Source organism: Stegastes partitus, unplaced genomic scaffold, assembly GCF_000690725.1.
Source record: "Stegastes partitus isolate 25-593 unplaced genomic scaffold, Stegastes_partitus-1.0.2 Scaffold618, whole genome shotgun sequence".
NCBI lineage: Eukaryota > Metazoa > Chordata > Actinopteri > Pomacentridae > Stegastes > Stegastes partitus.
This window is the reverse complement of record NW_007578349.1, coordinates 217,760-241,247: the sequence shown is the minus strand read 5'-3', so window position 1 is coordinate 241,247 and position 23,488 is coordinate 217,760. Positions and strand designations below refer to the sequence as shown.

At 40.3% G+C, this 23,488-nt stretch overlaps 1 protein-coding gene and 1 long non-coding RNA gene across 2 annotated transcripts in view; both read right to left on the bottom strand.

Moving 5' to 3' along the window:
• Positions 1-3,282, bottom strand: part of LOC103362945 (uncharacterized) — a 44,415-nt gene extending 41,133 nt beyond the window's left edge. Inside the window, exon 1 of the long non-coding RNA XR_520486.1 lies at positions 3,198-3,282. This is a non-coding gene — a long non-coding RNA (uncharacterized LOC103362945). The remainder of the gene's footprint in view (positions 1-3,197) is intronic.
• A 1,939-nt stretch (positions 3,283-5,221) lies between these two features.
• pdlim5a (PDZ and LIM domain 5a) overlaps positions 5,222-23,488 on the bottom strand; it is a 61,980-nt gene continuing 43,713 nt past the window's right edge. The window contains exons 8-13 of the mRNA XM_008289487.1: positions 15,541-15,623; positions 13,187-13,388; positions 10,411-10,591; positions 8,777-8,897; positions 7,388-7,503; positions 5,222-6,879 (exon numbers count right to left, since the gene is read on the bottom strand). Of these exons, the coding sequence (XP_008287709.1) occupies positions 6,790-6,879; positions 7,388-7,503; positions 8,777-8,897; positions 10,411-10,591; positions 13,187-13,388; positions 15,541-15,623 (793 nt within the window). The 3' untranslated portion in view covers positions 5,222-6,789. The remainder of the gene's footprint in view (positions 6,880-7,387; positions 7,504-8,776; positions 8,898-10,410; positions 10,592-13,186; positions 13,389-15,540; positions 15,624-23,488) is intronic.

Below are 23,488 nucleotides of genomic sequence, written 5' to 3'. Positions count from 1 at the left end.
TTTTTGCTGATTGAGAAAAATATCAGAGCCAAACCAGAATGGGATTAAACTACAGTGCAGAAGGAATAAAGTAAGAAGAAAGCATGCTGTTGACAGAAGTTCAACTCTTTGTTGCTTCACAGAAAATGTCTTCGAGCAAATGCACATTTTACTTCAAAGAAGCAGCAGGACGTCTTAAGGGGAAGTAAGCAGACAATGTTTGGCATAGATTAGCTGTGTTCTAATTGAGGTTAGAAAATAGTCTCAATCTACATTTAGTCATGCTTGGCCACATTTTGAGAGTTGACTAATTCTTATCTGGAGATTAGCAGCTTTGGTGAACCTCAGACCTGCATAAACATAATTACGGTAAGCAACACTTATCCTGTGGTTGTTGTTTCATGTTTGTCAGAAGCACAGAGCCAGAGATTTGCGGCACGTTGATAAATGTGACTCATAAAGGATGGCAGGTCACTTAAGGCAAGAGTCGGGCACGGCCTGTTTGTTCCCGCAACTCCATAAGCTTTGAGGAATTTTTAAGCCCTGTGAAAAATCCAGAAATCAGAATATCTGTGTCAGGATTCAGGTAAAGATAAATGCTGGAAAATTTCAGTAAATCACATTGACACTGTAATTAAAAAGAGAGTAAGATCTTTCAGATGAGAGCCTCGGGCTTAAGGCTCTTATCTGTCTCTGAGTGTTATCAACTCCATCTCCAAGTTGAGGAAATTGGAATTTAGCGAGGCTTAACACAGGCAAACTCTCCTCAGGTTCACACGAACAATTGTTTAGAAATCTCATTACCCTGCTCTCTTACCTATTACTATTTAATACAGTTCTCCAGGTACGTTTACCCCCACAAAATAATGCGCCGAGTGTAATTTGATTCAGCCGCTTAAGGCTTTCACATTTCTTAAAGTATGATAGATGGAGGAGCATGAAAGGCAAGCGGGATCTGGCGTGCAGCCATCATTGAATCAGAAGGAGAAAAAAATATTAAGAACATGACACATTTCTGAAAATCTTCTGACCTTATGAGATTTGGTTCTTTGTTCTCACGGAACACTTTTATGAGCTGCCACCATCGGCTATCGTTTTATCGTTCCTTTCAACAACCCGTTGTGGTTTAGTTTCTTCTTCTGAGAGCTACACATTGAAAGCTGCATCAAATGAGCCTGTGCATACGTTACCTATACTTGTAATTTCTGCAGAAATGTGACATTTTGTTCTCATTCTGACCTTGACCTCATATTCAGACTTCACAAGACAATCAGTGTTGAGCGGACATTTCTCACTGTGAGTGTACATTCTGACTATCTTACAGAGTTTTTCCTGTGTGCTCCACTCATCTTTTCCTCCAGACAGCCACAAATTGAGTTTGTTTTTGGCAAATTTGCTATTCTTGGCGTGTAGATTAAGCTCCAGCAATGTGATCTGAATTTCCAGCTCTCGGTATCAGACAGCTCATCTCACATCACGAGGTGTCTGAAACTGTTAAGTGTCTCAATTGCTCTCTCTCTCTCTCTCTCTCTCTCCGTCTCTCACACACATTATATACACGCAGAAGAAAAAAAAAAAAGAAAACGAGGGAGGCGTTCTGTTTACAGCTGCTATGTGAAACTCAATTACACAGCCAATTGAGAATGTGGCTGTTTCTCAGATTTGTGTGATGTGTTCCTGACCCAAATAAGATTGCTGTTCCCAGTGAAGCTTCAACAACTGCAAACACTTACTAGACTGACAGACAAGGAAAACAGTGCACACATACTGACACAAACACACACTCCTGGATCTCTGCTTCTCTCATTCATAGCTGCTGAGTGTTTTCCTGCGTGGTCCCCCCGTGTTACTGCCCCCGGACCCCTCAGATGAGGTAAGGTTAGATCTGGAGCCGCAGCATTATGCCATCTGGATAGACATGCTTGCCCGTGTGCACACGTACGCACACATGCAGATATACTCTTGTCATAACCCACACTGACAAACACCTGGACCTGGTTACTGGACTCGAAGGGAGAGTTGAGTACTGTGTGCATGCCTGTGTGTATAAGTGGGGTGTTTGGGGAATATTGGGCTGTAGGTTATTCAGTGCTGGAGGCTGTGTTAAGGTTCTTTTTTTTTCTCCTGCCTTTTGAGCCCTTGAAGAAAGGGGCCCCCTCTACCACGTCTCAGGAATTAATATGTAGACTCATTCTAGTAAAATATCCCACTGTTGTGATGTTGTCGCAGTCAATCTGAAATCCCTGTTTAAGCAGTTGTTTAATCATACTCCTGGTTTTGGTTGGAGATGTTTCGCCTCATGTCTTTGTCCACTTTGACCCTGATAGCATTAAAACATGAGTCCGTTTGCACATTAAAACTATGTGCCACAAAACTCTGATATTGTCATTTATTCTGCATGTGTTGAAATCTACTCCGGTAAAAATGATGTGAATATAAAAATAATAATAAAACGTCTGACATTTTAAAAACTTTCTGTACCATTATTGCACATTGGATCCATACACACAAACCTAGACATGGACTGTTTCTTTGGGGGTCTTTTTTCTTTCACAAACATGCAAAATCACACTCATTCACTCATTTAGACCACTAAAAATGTGAAATCAAGAGCTGCAATTTTAGATATGAAGAGGACACGTTGTTTTAAAGTAGAGAAAGATTTGCATGTTTGCATTTATAAAGCACAGAAGTCACAGGAGCCTGTGCCGTCCAGTGACCTGCGCTGATGACAAATGATGTAATCCTAGAACACAATGCGCTCCTATACCTGCCATTAGTCTCGTCTTCCTTATCGATTGTGAAGACAGAGAGAGACAGAGGGCTGGACTCACTTTGCTACTGACTGTAAGCCAAACAGTTTACGGAACTTTTCTTGTTTTCTAAACACAGTAACACATGAAGCCAAACTCCGTGTCATGTATAAACACCGCGGTACCGAGCTCTCCAAAACTCCTCTCGGCTTTAACTTCTGTCTCCTCCCAAAGTTGTGCAGCAGCTTCGCGGTGAACTAAACCACAAACAAACGACCGTAAACGAGTCGATCACACGTGCAACAGGCTGTCAACACCTAGCAAACAAAAAAGAGCAAACAAGTTTCCAAGCTGATTGCAACCAACCGTGATTTAAAAAAAAAAAAAACGCGACGCCAACTTTTACGCATTAAAACAAACGCGTCCGTCAGTTCGCCACTCGGTTAAACTCCAAAGTTTACTCACCTTCCGATGCTTTCTTTGCTTTCTTACTTCTGTGGGGAGGAATAAAGTTGCAGCACAAAGATGCGAGTCGCTCTGTTTCCACGCAGGACGTGTAGTTTTTCTTCCTTCCTCTTGTCTGCTCTCGCACAGAAGCTTCTCCTCCGCCGCTGCTCTCAGAGTCACTCCGGGTGATTCATGGCACGACAAGAAGGAGTGCATTAGCAGGAGGAAAGTGTTTGAGTGAAGCTCTGCGCAGGATGGACTCCTCTGACAACTTGGTGTTGAATAAATAATGACAACAACTGCACTACAGCTCCTCTAATTGATGTAGAAGAAGAAAGGACATGCGCAAAGTGGGTATGTTGGCTCCTTGGAGCAGAAGGATTGTTGTGCAGGTTTCTTCTGCAGCTATCAGACTGTTGGTTATAGTAGATCTCAACAGGGAGGGGATGTCAGTGGCAAGTTTTTGTTGGACTTTTCTACTAAGAATACATAGAAAAAATAAAGTAGAGACAGTAGAGGATGACTCTATGCAGACAAATATGTTCAATTTTTACAATTATAAGAACATTTCCTAATGTTTCAGTGAAATTTGATGAGTAAATACTACTAGGCATGCACAATATAGGATTCTTCTTGTGATGGTCTGTGGTTGATGCAGACATAAAACACAGTTCTTCTCGAATTCAATGGGCAAAATAATAATTTAAAAAATAAATCAACTTACAGGTAACATGCCCTATTTTTATATTATATACTATTTTCTCATTTTTATACAACACTTCTTTTTTGTTTGCAAATTTGCCACTTTTAATAGAGATAACTGAACATAATAGCATCCCTGTTGTAACATTTGCAACCTAAACCGTAAGCCTTCTACCAGTCAGTGTTCAAAGTTACAATCCACTTTTATTGTCCGATGCTGTGCCAGTGCCACTGAAATTACACTTTGTTCCTATTCCAATACATGTTTAGGATAATGCATCGTATCAAGTCACATATGTAAATCTTCTTAGAACTGTTTCAGATATAGAACATGGGGACATGAATAATGCTGGAGGATGATCCGGCCTGACTCATGTCTTAAATCCATTAGGACACAAATCCCTATTAATGTGTAGGGGTTGCTGCTGCTGCTGCTGTGTGGGTTTGCGTGAACATTTGGTTTGTTGATTTGTCCTGTGAAAATTCAACAGGGACATTAAAGCAATTCTCTTTATCTGCTGCAGAGTGCTGCTCTGTATTTATAGCCTCTGTTCCACGTCAGCATAGCGGCGTACGTGTGCTTCACAGCCAGAAGGTTCTCGGTTCGAACCTGCTGGTCAACTGGTGCTTTTCTGTTTGGAGTTTGCATGTTCTCCCCGTGTAGTCTGGGTTCTCTTCGGGCTCTCACAAGTCCAGAAACATGTTGAGGTTGCCCTGTGATAGACTGGTGACCTGTCCAGGGTGTCCCCTGTCTTCATCCTGAGTCAGCTGGGATAGACTCCAGCCCCCCTGTGACCCTAGTGAGGATTAAGCGGTGTATAGATAATGGATGGATGGACGTTCTCCTTGTGCCTGCATGGGTTTGCTCCTGATGCTCCTTTTAGAGTTCAGTTTGGTCACTCTAAAGTTGCCGTAGCTGTGACCGCTTGTCTGTCCATCCAGAGTGTACCACATCCTCTATAATGTGTGTAGCTACTGGATGGATGCACCGGTCTGTTCATTTGTGCAAAAAAGCAGCGTGTGTTAATGCAGCCAGCCACTGCCGTGTGGCTGACGTGGGAATGGTGAATGGTGCTAGTAACCACTTGATGGCTCTCATTGATTCTTACCTGCCCCGGTGTCACTCACATCCTCTCATCTCAGCACAATCTCCTCGTCTGCATCTCTCCGTCTGACCTTTTTCAGCAGCCTAGACGTGTTGAAATCTGCATGTCGCACTGCTTATGTCAGAATGCTCACCACAGCCGTGTGGTTTCACAGTTAAACAGGAAGTTTAGTAGGTTAAGATGGTATTATGCTGACGGAACAGAGAGCAGACATAAAGAAACACAGGATGTTGCTCTTGGGGGCTTAAAAGCAAAAATATTTATTGAAGAACTCAGGTCAGTTTTAACAGCTCCAACTGCAGTTTTGTAGTGAGAAAAAGAAACATCCCAAACTATAAAAACTGAGCTATTTCAATGAAAACTGTGGGAAATAAATGTCAGTATGAGCTCTGTTGCCTTGTACTAAAAGATCATATGTATCCAGTAGAAATAATGAAAAGTAAATCACCAAATAACCATGATGGTGCAGTTTATGGAGAGACAAGTGTGATGTAAAAAAAAAAAAAAGAAAAGAAACTACCTTCTATACAGTCACTTAAAATTACAGCCAAGTTACCCAAATACTAGAAATTAAATATATATCGTCAAATCATATTTCTCCCTCTTCTATACTAAATTAAATATAGTTTACTACACAAATGATTTCCCTGCAGGCCAGAGAGAGCGACACACCTAAATGACGCACTTAGAGGATTAAATGAAAGAAAAAAACATGTTTGAGGTCAAATAAATAAAAATAGAAATATCATTAAACTATATGGCACCAAATACAGAAACTAGATTTCTACCAGTGCTATGCAGCGATATATTGTATATATATTTGTTGTTTGATAGATTTTTATTTATTGTTAATATATATATTGATATATTACTTACTGTCCATAAAATCAAGAGTTTCTCTTGTTTGTTGATAAGTGCCTTCCTGTTTCAAATTCATATGTGGAAATGTAATTTTGTTAAAGGTAACCAACTTCACACAACAAAAGCAAAAGAAAATACAAAGAATTTGCTTAAAATTAAATTCATTTACAAATATTAAAAACTGATCAAATCAGAGGCAGCAGCTTTAATTATTACCTCATACATTCAGCCCAACCTGTACTCATCAGTCTAATACACATTTTTAATGCATGTTGTGATATTTAATAGCTGTTTGTGAAATCATTTTGGCATATGTGGACAACAAAGAACGCAGCAATAAAATATAACAAAGTTTGACACTGGAAATGTAATAATATTCTCTTGAACTCTTCAAAGTGTCAGATTAACACACTAACAAATATAAACGCCCGCTAAGAATAATTGCCAGTATCCTCCTCTCGCATTGCAGTCTTGTAGTATGAATATGGATATACATATTCACACAATTCTGGTCTTGTCTTTATGAGTCATGTGTAATGAGTGGTGTATTTTAACAGGGTAGAACAGAAGATGTGACCGTCTCACCACTTCTAGTAACTTAATATTAAAATCTGGATGAGGAAGTAAAGACCATCATCACAGTCCTGTGTAGTAGAAAATGTATAGCTCTGGTGATCCCTAAAGGCAGCACAGATACACTGCACCATTTGGCAGTGAAGGTGTCCTATGTTTAATGCATAAGCACATAAAATCCAGATAAACTGATCAGAACTATCCTAGTGAAGTGCAAGCTTTACTGATTCTTCTCTCTGGAGGAACCACCACTGTGTACGAATGAGAACTGCTTGAGTTGTATTGTCACATGAGCTAAGTATTATTTCAGTAGGAGTCCCTGTTCACCCTACCGAGACAAAAAAAAAAGCACGAGAAGAGTCCAAGCTTCATATCTTCAGGGTGTGAGCATGTTTCTTGCAAAGAGGTTTGTCCTTCTTGGAGAAGAAGGCCTGACCTTCCAGCGTGGTGCAGCACACCTGTAAAGAACCCAACACACACACACACACACACATAAAGAGGCTACATAACAGAAGTCATTGAGCACTCTCTCACTGATTTAATTCAGTGTCTCATTAGAAATAATGAGAAAATGGCAGAAGTGTATATTTCACATTACTGTGAGAGGCTAACTCCAAACCATTAAACCAGAACTATGGGTTCAAACTGACTGATATAGATGGGATAGTTTGGCAATAAATGTAAAATAAAAAAGCTTAAATTTATAACTGAGTTTGCAATATGAAATCTACTAACAAACATACATAAATAGTTGTTAGGAAAAGTGTGTTATGGTCAGTAGCAGTGGTTGTCGTTATGATCTCACCAGGTTTAGGTCTGACTCTGTGTTAAGATGTTTGTTTCATGTGGCTGCACTAATTTTTCCTTATAGTCCAAAGATGTCCAAAAGTGGAAATGGGATCATGGAGCTTTCTGTGCTGTTCCTGTGACATCTTACTGTGATGTGTGTCCATGACATTCACTTACAGCACAAACAAAGCAGGTGTCGTGCCAGGTGTAACCAAGGGCCTCCAGGAACTTGTCTCCAGCCTCGATGGGGAACTCACAGCCGTGGCAGCCAGTCCCAAACAAACTGTAAAAGTCTTCATAGAGACAAAGAACACACATCAAATAAACCAATCGGGGTTTTCAGTCAACAAAACCACACACTTGAGTGCTTTACACAGAAATGAATACACCAGATAATCTTACTGAAACTTTCAGAAGTCAGTTTGCGACAGAAGGCTTCTTGTGTCTTTCTATCCACGGATTTGTTGGGTGTCTTTCATTCTGGCCTAAAAATGTATTTACCAGCCCTATCCACATAGTCAGTGTGTCCAATCAGCACACTGTACAGTCATTTGGTACCCACACAATACCCACACTGGTAGTCTTGAGCATCTTAATGTACATTCACAAGCCTACAGGTAGTAGGCAAGTGTGTCCCACGTCAGAAAAACGCTGACACACAGTACACTTAACCCACACGTGTCCAAACACCGCTTCCAACTGGTATTCAGAGCTTATTATATTCCACAATTCAGCACAGTCCACTGCTCCTCGCTAATCTGGTTGTTGGCTGTAATGCCGGTTTCAGGGCCTAATTAATTAGAGTTAATCCACCCATTAGCTTTACCCACTTACAGCCTGTCCCAGCTGAAGTAGGGTGAGAGGTGAGGTATGTCCCACACAGGTCACCAGTCACATCTATGGGCAATTTAGAGGCACTAGATGCAACCAACATTATGAGTCTCTTGTTAATAAATCAGTCAATAATATTAGTGGATTAACAATAGTCACAGACATGAAGTTGAAATAGTCTGTGTGGATAGAATAATTCATATCCAAACATGCAGCTACAGCAGAGCCTGGAGTTGTCATCAGATCTGTTCTATGAAGATAACTGACACTGTAAAGATAAATATCAAGTACCATCCATCCATCCATCCATCCATCCATCCATTTTCTATACACCGCTTAATCCTCACTAGGGTCGTGGGGGGCTGGAGCCTATCCCAGCCGACTTAGGGCGAAGGCAGGGGACACCCTGGACAGGTCACCAGTCTATCACAGGGCTACACTTAGAGACAGACAACCACATTCACACCTACGGACAATTTAGAATCACCAATTAACCTCAACATGTTTTCGGACTGTGTGGGAGGAAGCCGGAGAACGCGGAGAGAACCCACGCTGCATGGGGAGAACATGGAGACTCCACGCAGAAAGATCCCTCACCGGGATGCGAACCGGTGACCTTCTCGCTGCAAGGCAACCTAAATCAAGTACCATATGCTTTTATTGAAGATTCTGAGAGACATGCTTCATTCTTAAAAATCTTAGAAATCACGTCACACACTGGACATCATAACTCACCTTGTTCACAGTATGGTTCTCCATCCTCCAGGTGGAAGGTGTTGTTTCTGATTGGCTGCTGACAGCGAGCACAAAGGAAGCAGTAGACATGCCACGTCTGTTTGAGGGCATTTATCACCTCCTACAGATACAAACAGAGTGGTTATTTAGAGGTGTTTTGCAGGTATTAGATGTACTAAAGTCACAGTAACTGTAAAGCTAGGAGCACTGTACCAGAAAGTGAAAGTTTGCAGAGGATGGTTTTCAGATGGATGCTCCCATGTTCCCTTCTTACATGTAATGTTGCCATCCATATAATTTGTCAACAAAATCAGAGTGGCCACACATATTTGTTGTACATGTATCAGGAATGCACAGCCTTACCTACAGTATGTCCTTTTCTCATGTCCCACTTAAATATTACTCTTTTTTTTTTTTCCTCCTTTTTCTTGTGGGGCCACATGACCCAGCTTAAAATAGACACTCTGATTTCTTTCCCACCCTTAAACTGTGAGAACAAGACAGGACAGGGAATCAATGGAAAGTTGGTGGGCCCGGGTAAAAATGAAGGATTAAGAGAGAGGGAGTGAGAAAACAGGTTCATAAGAAGCTGTAAGCTGGTTGAAGATGTGTGAGAAATAGAGGGTTGAAAGGGATTGAGGCTAAAGAGGTTAGAACATGTGAGGGATGAATGTCGGAGCTACTACGAGGGGAGAGATTTCAGCTCCCTGACACTCTGGGTTCAGGCTACACCTGCAGCCTCTGGGCCTCTAAGCCTAATTCTCCTAACACCCAAACGTACACTGCATTCCTGAGTTTCATTGGTGGTCACCATAGATTTTGCTCTATAGCTCCTCTGTGTATATTGTCCTGCATCTTTTAGGGTTGGAGCTACAGAGTGGCAAAGTATTGCTTTGATGGTGGCACCATCTGCACCTTTTATGCCACTTTATTATTTGGTTTCAGATTCCTAACAACTAGGGGTTTACTTGCATTGGTAATAATTATAATCCAGATTATTGAAAGAGTTGCCAAAGCGATGTGAGGTTATTTATCCAGGTCAGCTTTTATAATCTACAAGCAATCTTATCCGTAGTGTTAAAAGTGGTGCATGTTGGGAGATAACGCAGTCAGAAACAGGTAGAGCAGCAGGTTTCATAGTAATATAGCCTCTCCCAGTTAGACGTGGGACATCTGGGAGCTACTTTGTCCTATATAATCATGTTTATACAGTGTTGGCTAACAAGTTTTGTTTATGCATTCCCATAGCATGCAGCGAAAATGAGCCGGGAAGTGAAAAATAAGAAATACGCTGACATGTGGTTAATGTAGTTGCTGTAAATTAGCCTCACATAGAGACTCAGATGTTTTAAAAAAATGCTGCATACTAAATAGATCATTATAGAAAAATGGGGAGAAATATAAGACCATTAAACAAATTAAGTCAGAAGCTGGGATGTGTGTCAAGGCTCGCACTGAATGTCACAGAGGAGGACTATGGTCTCCCAACAACAGGTGGTGGAGTTTGAGAACAATCAATGTCAAGGCCAGCAGTACAGTAAGTAACTGTTACTGACTAAAAACGATCAGACAAACGGTTAAATATGGAGGCTAGTAAAGCCTTCAACCTTCTTCACATTTGCATGTAAACTCACCCCCAGTATCTTGGTCTGGCAGCGGCTGCACGTTGGAGCGAAGAACTCTTCGTAGCAGTGTTCACAGTGGACAGATCCCTGCTCTTCCACGAAGCCGACTTCTGCCAGGGATGCACGGCAGTGGGCGCAGTTAAATTCCTCCTTATGCCATGATTTCCCCATCGCCACCAAAAATGGCCCCCTGGAAAGACAGACGAGAAAAGGCAATAGGATAAGTAAAGACGAAACAACACAGGCAAACCAGTCATGTATAAGTGAGTAATTAATCATTCTAACAGTAATTCTTTCCAACTTCTACGAGTTGTCTCTTGGCGTAGTCAGCATATAGGTTCTCTTCCTTCTCTAGATAGACAATCACTACATTAAATGTTGTGATTTACCCCTGATTTTCTTGCTAATTCTAATATTACTTTATAAGAATGTACAGTAAATGAATCAGCATGTTTAGAATGACATGCGACTGTAATTAAGCAGAAGCCAAAACCCTCACAATAAGAACCAGTAGCTAGAATCATGTGTTTAGAAGAAGTCAGGTGATCATCTTAAGTCCTGATTCATCTTCATTTAACCCTTTTCAGGACTTCTGGGGCCTTTTGGTCCCCAGGCCATTTGGTTGAGGTGACAGGTATTGTTTGTTGACAGGTATTTGTCGTACATTTTGAACCAAACATACTAATCAGAAAATTTATTTAACATAGTATGAAAGTCTATAATGAATACCAACAAATATTTTGCACATATTCTTTCTTGGGGTCCCCGAAAGACCTTCTACGTACGGCAACATGAACGTCCTGAATAAGGTTAAACATTTTTAATCAATTAATTGATAATTATTTTTCAAAAAAACAACAATAAATAAGCAAACTTGTTGTTTAATAAATCATTGCCCGTAAACTAATTGATGAACACTACCAGTATTCCATTCAGGTCACTACAGGTTGTTTTATCGACGAGGAGCACATTTTAGAAATTCAACTCCGTGACCATCATCCTCTGCTTCCACTCAGACAGCGCCTTGGCCCTGTCCACTTTGATGATTAGGTAAAGAGGGAATACAACGGAGACTAATTTACTCCACACAATAGCTGCGCTTATCTGGGCTAACACTGATAGCTGGCAGCCATTAGCATGTGAGCAACCCTATCCTTGGTGATATGTAATGTTAGGTGACACAATCTGGGAGATAACGCTCGGGTCAGGGCAAGAAGAGAGGTAGACGAGGGAGAGGAAGAGGAAGAGAGTTCAGAGCGGTGACCTTTTGTGTAGCTCTGGCTGGACAACTTTTGCTTAAACTTTTATAGCTCAGGTATGTTTTTTTCTAGACTTTGTGGAATTGGAAAATCAAGGTCATGTTTTCTCCTCTTTTTAAAGCAGTTTTAGGATGATTGCCTTTTTTCTTTATCAGCTCCAACTCCACATTCAACACATATGACATCTTGACTTCAACTTTTACTAACTATGCATACATATCAGATCCTCAACTCATAATCTTAAACATTACCTTCACCGTAACCCAACAGGAAAATCAACATCCTATTGTGAGCGTATGTTCATTTAGCATCATTCTACGGTTTGAACGGCGGGTGCAACTTAACTCCCCTCACCCTTATCCATACTACAGTCAGCGCCGCTTCTAAAGTTTCATACACAGATTGTTTACTCGAGTTAGTGAGAAGTTAATTATTTTATGCGCCTCGCTGAGGTGCTGAATAATTAAGCAGTGGACATATTTCCTTTCCCCATTCTCAATTTGTTGGAGTATAAGCTGATGTGTGTGCAGCCCACGTTGAGGAGATCACCTCTCTTTGGATTATTCCCGTGCGAGCAGTATATGGGCATGATATGATGGAACTAAACATCATGCATGTGCGCTGTCTCTTTCACAGTTTTAGCTATAAATGGTCACAGAGGTCTCGTTCATTCCTGATGGCTGAGCCCGTGGATTCTGCATTCATAGCGTGTCCATACTGCAGGCTGCTACCAATGATGACACTTGAAAAATAATGATATATGGTTCTCTGTAAAGCCTTAAATACATGGGCTATTATTGCATGTGTTGGCACAGAGTTTGTCACCATGTGGCTCGATACACAAAAATCTGTTTTTGTTATTTATGAATGCATGAGTTTTTATTATTCTTTTATTATTATAAATGTCAGAGTTAATGTTTTTCAATGTACATGCATTTTTCTCAGGCTTTACTGATATTTCATGCTAATACTGTACATTTTTATAGATGGACAACTCAGGTATGTGCTTGTTTGGTTAATGATTAATGTGGATGGACAGATGTGGCATCTCCATCCTTTTTGTTCGAGTTTTTCAGCTAGAATCATTCTGTTTTCGGGCAAATTAAAGATTTTTTTTTAGAGCACTCATGAGCTTTTGGAAGTCCTGACTCAAGACATGGCTGAAAAGGGGAGAAAACGACTGCGTTTATAGGAGCAGGGTCAAGACAGCTGAGGTAACTATATGAGATTCCCTCATCAGTCCTAACTTTTCTTGGGCCTGCAGTTTTGCATGAGTCAGATGATGATGATGTAGAACTAGAATTCCCAGTATAGTGTTGTCAAAAACCAAGTTATATACCTCAGGTCACTAGTGACTCACGAGTGACACTAGTGTACTGAAAAAAATAATAGTTGAAGGAATACCAAGGGATTGACTATTTAATTAAAGAAAAAAAATGTTCCTACTATCATACTGTATGTGCATTTTAGGCTGTTTTAAAGATTCTAATTGATCTTTAATATTAGCTACAGCATTTGTCCTTCACCTGATGACCATGTTGCAGTGGGCACACATCGGCGTACGAGTCCCAGCAGGAATATGTTCCGCCATCTGGACCAGAGTGTCCTCATCTTTAGGGTGGGGCTGAGGAACGGGCCGGGCTGGGACGGGGCCCCTCGGGAAGCTGGCGCTGCCATTACCCTTCATACCAAAAGATGGAGTGATCAAACCGGTCTGAGGACGATGACCTGAGGGAGGTGGAGGAGACATAAAAGGCTGCAATAAGAACCAAAGAAGCAGAGAGGGTAGGAGGCTAGACGTGAACTCAAAAAGAAAAGCGCTCATGGCATCACAATGCCTGGATGTGTGTGTGTGTCTGTGTTTTCTTTCCAGGTTTGTAAGTTATTTGACCTCTACCCTCTCTGACTATACACCCAGCAGGTGTCATGGTGGTGCATGCAGCTGGTTGACTACTGTTGTCAAAACCGTGGATTCGCCGCATCAATCTTCTGCAAAACACTGAATATTTCAACTTTCAACACATTCCTGCAGTGTGTGTGCATGCATACACATGACACACACACACACACAGACCACCAAGACGTTCCCTCTGCTAAAACCCAGACACCTGGCTAAACACGTAGCTTGGCCTCCTGATCTCTCCACACTATAGATGGCAATGCTGCTGTTGTTGTATGTGTTAATGGTGAGAGAAAGGCTACAACTGGAGCTTGGATTTAACATTAAATGCCATGTTTAAGAGTTTCTGTCGGGCAAGCAACAGGACTGAGTTTGTAATTAAAGTAGCAGCTAGTGGGGTATTCATTTAAATCATCATCATAAAAAAACAGAGGACTTAATGTGAAACGTGTGTCAGATACTCCAACAGGAGGCTTGTTGAAGATTCAGGTCAAACTGTTTTGCAAAGTTAAATGTTTCTGCATGCGTTTCATTAAGTTGCGTGCCGACGGTGAAGCCACTGAAGGAATGAAGGGGCGCAGGCAAGTGAAAGATGCGCGTGACTGCATTAGTGTGTTTTTAAATTTGCACAGTGCCAGCAGTGTTTTTACAATGGGCATTAGCAACAAGCCAACTGCTGAAGCCCTGGTGTCTTTAACGGCAGCTCAAGATTCAAAACGGGCCAGTGGCTTACTGCTGCTGGGCCGCTATATGACCGGCAGTATATTTTCATGAGCCTGGGTCTCTGGGTAAGTGACTACATTTACGATTTTTGTTGAGCAGCAGTTACATCAGATTTAAAAACAGAGGAGAGGACTTGTGTTGAATGAAGCTGAGGCTAAAAGAGAACAAACTTGTTTGAAATAATCAGATATCCATGCAAAGACACTGTATGTGTGCACATGATAAAGAGAATAATGCACAGAACACTCTCAGGGTTTAGCGCTGATGGAGTATAGGCATTACACTGCAGCTCTGCGCCTTGCCTTTAAAACTTTATTCATAACTCCCGACAGGTCCCCTTCAATAAATATTATCTTTCTGACAACGTAGACCTGCTGCACATGTGACCGAGCAAGGCGCCACAGGCAGAAGTGGGCCTTCTCGCCTGCTTAATGGCCTTCCACAGAGGAAAAACACGAGAAAAGGAAAAGAAAGTCTGCAATGACCTATTTCACAACATATGTCACGCTTCAACCATGGAAAATAAGCCTCTTTCCCCTTGCTAACTGGCTGTAACAACATTCAATCCAACAGCCGTAAATCAGTTTCACACTATGGCAGGATTGGGAACCAAACATTTTTTTGTGTGAGGAGAAAAAAATCCAGTTTTTAACCTTGAGGGGAGGAGGAGGGGGATGTATTAATCAATCAAAATGCTAACCTAAAGGAAGATTTAGTCGAATACCTAAATGAGGGGTTATTTTTGGGATTCTATTTTGGGGGAAGTCTTCATTTTGGGTATGCATGCATTCCCCGTGACTTATGCTAAGAAAACAGTTGAGGCAGCTCAGTCTGATTATATTCCGCTAGTTAATTTACTGAAAAAATACCGCAAAATGCCTACAGTAAAAACGACTCACACACAGTCACACAGACACACTTTTGTTAGATTTGGCAGCATATTTAATGCACTATTGAAAAGATTTCATGCAGCCTTGGCAGGATGAGCTAAATATGTATTTTAGTCACTGAAACCCATGTATTATGGATACTACACTCTTTAATATGTGCTCACAATTTCAGTCAGTTACCAGGAGACGTGCCAATTGTGCCTTGCTCCACAGTCCATAAATCACATTTTATACAGGGTGAAAAAAAAAATGACAGCTGGCAATAATTGTAACCACTGCTCATTGTGAATGTGTGAGGGAGTGAAAAAGCACCTTTCAGATATGCTGCAATCACACACGGACAAGAGAGAACACACACGGTGTTTACCCTGAGCTGTAGCAGGCCCTTTGATCATAGTCTTGACAACTGCAGACTGGTGGGTGTTGGGTTCAGGTTCCTCGCTCTCATCACTGCGCACAGAAGAAACATAATGATATTTAAATATTGAATGACAAGTTTTGGTTAGATCACTTAACATGTTTTGTAATCAAATCTACACAGACATAAATAAAACTGTACATCCGAATCTGTTGTCGCTGCACATTCAGTGTTCAACAAACTCTGTAAATTGTAAGATATCTGCATCAGTCAGAGTGATGGTTTACACAACAGTATTGTGGCTGATTCTGTTTGTGTACGTACTCTATAGTATGTGTGTTATCTCTTTGATAGCTCACTCTACTCATGGCTCACAAAAAAAAAGAACAGAAGAAAAAAAAATTCACCAGTTTTCCAAAGATCCTGTCAAAACACAGTAAGACAGACTCCAGACCACCTACCTGCTGACAGAGCAGAGACGGTACAGTACCAACCAAAACACAGAATCCAGCTACAGCCAAAACAGTACAGTACTCAACTTCATGGTGCACTTCCTCCTAGTGACAACCCAAAAAAACGTTGCCCATGTGCCACATTCGCGGCGAAACACAGACCAGGCCACAGGCCTGATGATGGATAGGAGACAAGTCGGTTTGCAGAGCACTAATAATGCAGCACACCCATTCAAAAAATGATGCCAGAATATTAATTTAGATGACTCAATTGAGGGTAACTGACTTCAGTGGAGTGAAATACAGCATGGTGTAATGTGAAAAAGTGCCCATTCCTCATAGACTGTAGACAGATGTCAGACTACCAGTCTTAATAATGGAGGCGAGACAGAGTCCCCATTGTACAGAGCCGAATCCAACCACATCCATCTCACTCCATCCAGTGAATAATTTATAGATTTTTGCAGTTATTATATACACAGGTAAACATTGGTGTGTCCTACCTTTATATTTATTAAATACACTAAAGGAGAATGTATCGTTTGGGGCAATTGATTGAGGTCATGGACAGACTAAATGAATGAGTCTCCAAGGCAACGTTGGCAGCTGATTCTCATGAGCTCCCAAGAAATAAAACTCAATTTCACATTTGGGTCAAAGGATAAGTAATTTTAAGAGGCTCTGTAGTAAAATTTAGAGGTGATCACATCAAACGATGCCAGAACACTAATTCAAATCATGAAGTAGAGAAAATGACCAAATGGGACAAGTCATATTTCTCATCTCGTTGCACAAGGCTGATGAATGGAGCTGAACGTAGAGCTGTGAGTCAGTCAGAGTCAGACGAACGCTGCTGTTGGTGCCACATTTTGTCTCCAGAGGAATGTAAACATATAATATCTGCGACTTGCCCAAGGTCTCAGAAATGAAGATCTAAGACAACTCATATTTTGTGGGGGCAGGGTCACACAGTCTCTCCTGGGTCAAAATGTTTTCTGGTAAGGTAAACATGTGTCTCTGAGCAAAATACTCCCACATGAGGCAAACTTTCTCCTTGCTTCACACACAATGCTCTTATTTGGACAAACGTTGTGTTGGATCTACATGTAGGGCAGCATTTTCTTTCTTCATCTAAGAAGAGCGACACATTTTCAGCAGAGACAACTTGGTTCTCATAAATGGAGTTTCACTAATTGTCCATTAATAAAACTGGCAACAACATCTAAAGTTATGCATAATGTGCAGTCATTATTCACATGGATAATTCTTAAAATGGAAAAACAAATTAGGGTAACACTTTATAATAACTATCCGTTATAACTAGTTAATAGATCATTTGTAAACTGTTAATTAGTGAGTTATTAACCACTTGTTAAGTGTTTGTTAATAGTTTGTTGATGATTTATAACGATGCCTTATAGATAGTTAATAAACCATTTACAAACTGTTAATGAGTTATAAATGACTTGCTAACTGTATATTAATGATTTACAGCCATACCTTATAAACCAGTCATAGATCATGAACAAGCCGTTAGTGAATTACTTACTAATGACTTGTCACGTATCAGTTAATAGTTTATATATGTTATTGGGATGTTATTCTAAAGTTGCAACTATTCCTCATTTATTAACTGCTGGTAAATGAGGAATAGTTGCAACCTTAGAATAACGTCTCAATAACATACATAAGCTTATAACTAATACTTAACTACTACATTAACTCACACTTTACAGATCACTTGTCAATAGTTTGTTAACCATCTGCCAATACCAATGAAACTTTGTAGAACAGCAAATGGGTGGAACAAGTTCAAGGTACAGAAATTTGATGTGATATTTAAAATATCACAGTTTTGTACCTCAACCCTCTTCCACCCATAGACTTTTCTGTGCATTATATTTTACCAAAGATATATAACAGATAGAATGTTGAACATTGTCTTTAGTGTATGCGGAATAAATGAGGAATAGTTGCAACTTTAGAATAACGTCCCAATAACATATATAAACTATTAACTGATACTTAACAAGTCATTAGTAAGTAATTCACTAATGGCTTGTTCATGATCTATGACTGGTTTATAAGGTATGGCTGTAAATCATTAATATACAGTTAACAAGTCATTTATAACTCATTAACTAACATCAACAAACTATTAACAAACACTTAACACTTAACAGTTTACAAATGATCTATTAACTAGTTATAACGGATAGTTATTGTAAAGTGTTACCCAAATTAGACTTTACACATTCCCAATTTTTGAATTTTTAAAAAATATTTTTGCAGGTTTGGTTTGAACTTATTTTTCTGGTCGGCTTCCTGTCAGACTTCATCCAGCTGTCGTGGTGAAAGTGAATAAAACGTCTCTGCCCTTCAATCAAATGTGACCCAAAGGCCTCCAACACTTGACTTGCCTTTTGAAATGATGCAAAATGAATAACCTCTCTATAACATGAAGTGTGTGTGCTCACGAGCGCCAGCTGAGTAGCTTGGGTGGGCCAACAGTATCTCCCCAGACGTATTACAACCGTAATGCAAAGTCGTACTTGGTGCCAGCGGTTGGATCACTGTTGTCTTCCCCTTGTGCCTGGCTTTTAGGAGCCTCGTGGGAAACAAGTGTTATGGCAACTGCAGTCATAGTTACATCGAGTTGTGCCTGCGTGTTTTGTGTGAGTGAAAGAGTGAAAGAGCGGGAGAGATAGCGTTGAAGTGACAAGAGACTATAAAAAGTGAGAAAGAGACAAAGATGGAGGAAGAATGTTGCACCTGTGTGTGCTGCCTTCACCTTAGCAGATGTGTTTCAGCTCCCCTCCTGACCTCGGCTTTTTTTATGCACACGTTTTATTAGAACAGATGAGACATCCACAGCGTTTAATGATTTCTACAGTGCAGAGGTTCACCCGGTTCCCCATGCAGAACTAAAATCAGTGATTCAAACTTTCTGAATGAGCGCTTTTAGCTGTGTAAATGTGGAAAATAGTGGTTGTGGAATATGTGAGAGACACCCGAGGAGAGGAGAGGAGAGGAGAGGTGAGGAAAGGAGGCAATAAATTTACCTAAAGATATAGACAGCATTGACAGGAGAGGATAGGAAAAGGTCCCCATCTTCTGTGGCAGATTGATGCCAAGACACTCTTCGGTGTGAAAAGACAAATAAGGACAACACTTAAACACAAAGCTTTGAAAAAATGGCATCCCCCGATTTACACAGAAAATGTGAATCGTGACTGAAAAGACAAATAGTTAAAATGTGATTAATACACACACTGATAAACACTAGACACACCAGCTACAGTGCAATGACAAGGATTGTGATAAACGCACCCAGTGGGCTGTTGTGTTAGCATTGATTCCCGCTAATCAGCGTATAGCCGGGACGCTCCTAATCTAAGTACTCTCTATAGGAAAGAGACTGTCGGGCTGCAGAACATCTCTCTTCGTTATCAGTTTATCATTTTGTATATCACGCGTGTCACAGGAGGAGGCAGAGGGCTGCTTTACAGATCTTGTATCTACAAACCTGGAAGCAGTCCAGCGTAGCACCGACTCGCTGCGTTTCCATTAGACCTCTTTAAAAATGTATTCTCTGAATTTTGCACAGACCAGCAGTACCTTCACTCCTTCTTATGTAAAATGGGTGTAAAGAAAATAAAAAGTCTGAAACCCTCCAAACCACCTCCCTCTGTGTATTCTGAAGTGTGTGTTCATCCTCACCTGTTATAACCCCGCTGTGTGCAGTCACACTAATGAGTCTTTTTTTTTTCTTGTCAGTAGACAGTAAAGGTGAAGAAAGAAACTTGCAAAAGAGGTCACTGGCTTGACCACAAACACACTAAGCATGTCACTAGGATGCCCCACAGACTGTTTATTTTCAGATTGAAGAATTTTTATTGGAGGATTTCTAAAGAAAAAAAATAACGATTGTGGTCAAAACATTTTTCTTTCTTTCGTTTTCACCCCGTGCACATTTATCATTAGATTGCTTCAGTTTGGCAAATTATAGCCATAAGTAAGAAAGTAGGTAAATTAAACAAGTAGACAGGTACATGTTCTGCTATTTTTAATTTATTGAAGCAAGCTAGATTCTGTCTGCGAGCAAACAGAAGCAGGTGCGTCAGCGGGCATCGACCCATCAAGCAGAACGATCATGAAAAGAACAGGAAAGACCTCTTCCTCATCATGCCATTAGGCTGTTCAACTCTGCGAGATTAGAAACTGCAGCGCCATCTATTTGAATTATCTTAGCCAACAAGCCAACAACATTCATTCACATTAGTGATGGTAATTGGTTAACAACAGGTGACAAATAGAGCAGGAAATAAGATGCTCCCCAGCCCTTCATTCATTAGAACCAGTTACAGTGCAGCTCGTTAATATTCTCCACCAATCAGGCCAATTACATGTGAAGTTGATTGTATTCTGGAAGACTGTGATTGGTTTTGTGGAGAGCTCTGCTGTTTGTTTCTGATTCAATAGCAGCCATTTAGATTGCTGACCATCTGGACACAATGGGCCGCATATGAACCCTGTCAAGTAGAAGGAATAATTACAGAAGAACTGGAGGAAGGAGGGAGAGGACTGGATTGATTTGTTTTTTTATTTGTCTTTCTCTCCTGCTCTGGTTTGTATTCTACTCGTTTTAACATTAACAGAGTGCAACCTTGAACATTACACACATTTACTGCATCACTACCCTATCAGTGGCCCTTATCTGCATCTCTGCTGTCGTTCCTGTGCTTGTGTTGTCTGAACTCTATTTTCAGCTGCCTAATAATGAGACAGACAAGAAGACGGCTTCAATTATATGCTTCCTACCGAGCGTAGGGATATTATCTCTGTTTCTGTACAATCATCCAACTGTTTGTTACAGCTTGTTGACATGTGTGTCAATAAGGAATTTTACTGTAACTTTTTGATCCACGACCCTCTCAGTACAATGTCTATTCAGAATGGTACCGTGCAAACAGACGTCCTTAAGATCTCTAACCCTAAATAATCAGTATTGTTTACATTTAGAACTGTTTTTAAGTGTCATATAATAAAACAGTTGGTATAGAATGTAATATTGGTAATATAAATTGTGAACAAGACAGGACCCAGTATAGGACCTTGTGGAACCCCCTTTGACAATGATAAAAATATAGAACTTTTTTTTTTTTACTAATATCACACATTGCTGTCTGAGGGGGAAAAAAGGCTGTCCTAAAACCATTTACATTAAAATCCAAACATCACACAGCTTCTGGAGGAGCAGAGCATGATCAACAGTGTCAGATGCTTTCGTTAAATCGACAGTGAAGGCAGCACAATATTTCCCTTTGTCCGCAGCAGATTCAATATAATTCATAACCAAAGAAATAGCAGCTATATTTTAACTCCGACACCAGATTAATTTGGACTTTACACAGAATTTCTTAAGCGGACTGATTTGAGATGATTATTAGCTAATGACTCCAGGACATTAGCGAGACAGGATAGCTTGGAAATTGGCCGATAGTTATTAAGATCATTAAGATTATTCTATGCAGAGAGACTGCATGTGCAGATTTCCACATGTGAAGGATAACTCTGGTGGAAATGGAGGGTTTAAAGAGATACATAATTCGTCCAGCAATAAATGGGGTGCAGAGCTTTAAAAAAAAAATAACTGTCTAGTTCATCCTCTCCAGTTGCTTTCCTGCAATCGATAGCTTGAAGTGCCTCCCTAACAACTGAGGAAGTGGAAGCCTGTAGGGTGAACTTAGGTCTTAAGGAGAGTACATAGGCTTACTATTGAGAGCAGAAGCTGAATATACCGTATAAAACAGGTCCCCTGCAGCAGCTACATGCATGTATAAAGCATAACAAATTTCTGTTTGCTCATTTATTGTGCAGTCATTAAATGTAACATAAGAAGGAGCAGATATAGAGAGTCTTTGTTATTTGTATTTACGGTTTGAGATTCATGCTTTGGGATAATAGGCAGGAAAATATGCATCTATTTCTGAATTAGGCAAAGTGCTGCTTCACCAGTATGCTTTGCTAGAGCCTGAGCTTTGTCCCTTCATAGTTGTGTGGAGAACCAGGAGTTTGATCTGCACAAATCTAGGCTTTTTAAAAGTTGCATGTTTACTAATGACAGCCAGTCATGAGTGTGTAAAATATTCCAAATTTAAATCCAGTATTTTAGATGTACATTATTGTGAGGAACTTAATTTTGATAACAATCCAAGGCTTGATCAAATGTAACAATCCATCACAAGCGGGAGGGCAGAATCAAATCAATGTTCTCAATCCTAATTTTGAAGTACTACCAGATTAGGTGAGACCAGCTGAGACTGTCACGCATCTCTTAGATCATTTGAATCATTTGCCAACCATTTTAGGTTAAAGTCCCCTAAAAACATGATCTCTGAGTTACTGTTCTGAGCACGTACGTCTGCTCATTTATCACTAGAGACAACTACTTGTGGTTTGTAAACACCGTTACATTAATTTAATGTTTACAAGATAAGCTAACTTTCAGAGCAATAAACTGAAAATAAGGCAGTATAGTGACAGTATTTCAAACACATAAATATGATTTCACACATATAGCTACACCACCCACTCTTCTAACTCTATCTATTCTGTACAAGTTACAGTTCGGTAATCAAACCTCAGATATACTGTAAACCAGGTTTCTGTCAGAATCACGATATCTGGGTCGGCATGTGTTCCAGTATATTCTCAGGTGATCCAATTTAAATTGATTACACATGCATCTCTGCTGTTGTTCCTGTGTTTGTCTTATTTAAAGTCTATTTTCATCACTGCACGGTGTTTAATAATGACACTTGCTGGTATTAAGCGATAATGAGGAAAAACAGAGTGCATTTCAGAACCCTCCCCAAGTGTTTACATATGTGAAGTAACCCCTTGTGTACTGTCGCTCCAACAAGAACTTGTATTATGCAACTCATAAATGTGTTGGTTTCATTTGAACATTGAACAAATGGTCCATTAACATAGCTGACTGCTGTCCAGCAGCTCTCTCCACCACACAACAGATGGTCTATAATTTAGCACTGTGATATTCTTTGGATCAAATTCAGTCCTCACACACTATACCATCCCGGCGTGTCCATTCACACTCATGCGGTGACAAATACATTCATCCATACAGACACCCACTCAAACTCTCACACATGCACACACACACATTTTTCATACTTCACGGTTTAAGTGTGTACAGTTGTGTCCACCAACCAATGACTGATCTCTGTGAGATGCTGCCAAGTTGTTTCGCAGTGACCACAGAATGTCATAGCTGGTATGAACTGTCGCCACAGAGACATATGGACCATGTCTTTTGGTGCTGGCATAGTTTGAATAAACATGGCTCTTTCACTGCCATGAACGGCATGTTCAGTGGGCCTTGTTTATGCTGAGGGTTAAAAATAAGTACACTTCTGCACATCTTTTTAGAAAATATTTATTAAAACTATATATTTTTTTGAGAATGAATAACCGAACTCTAA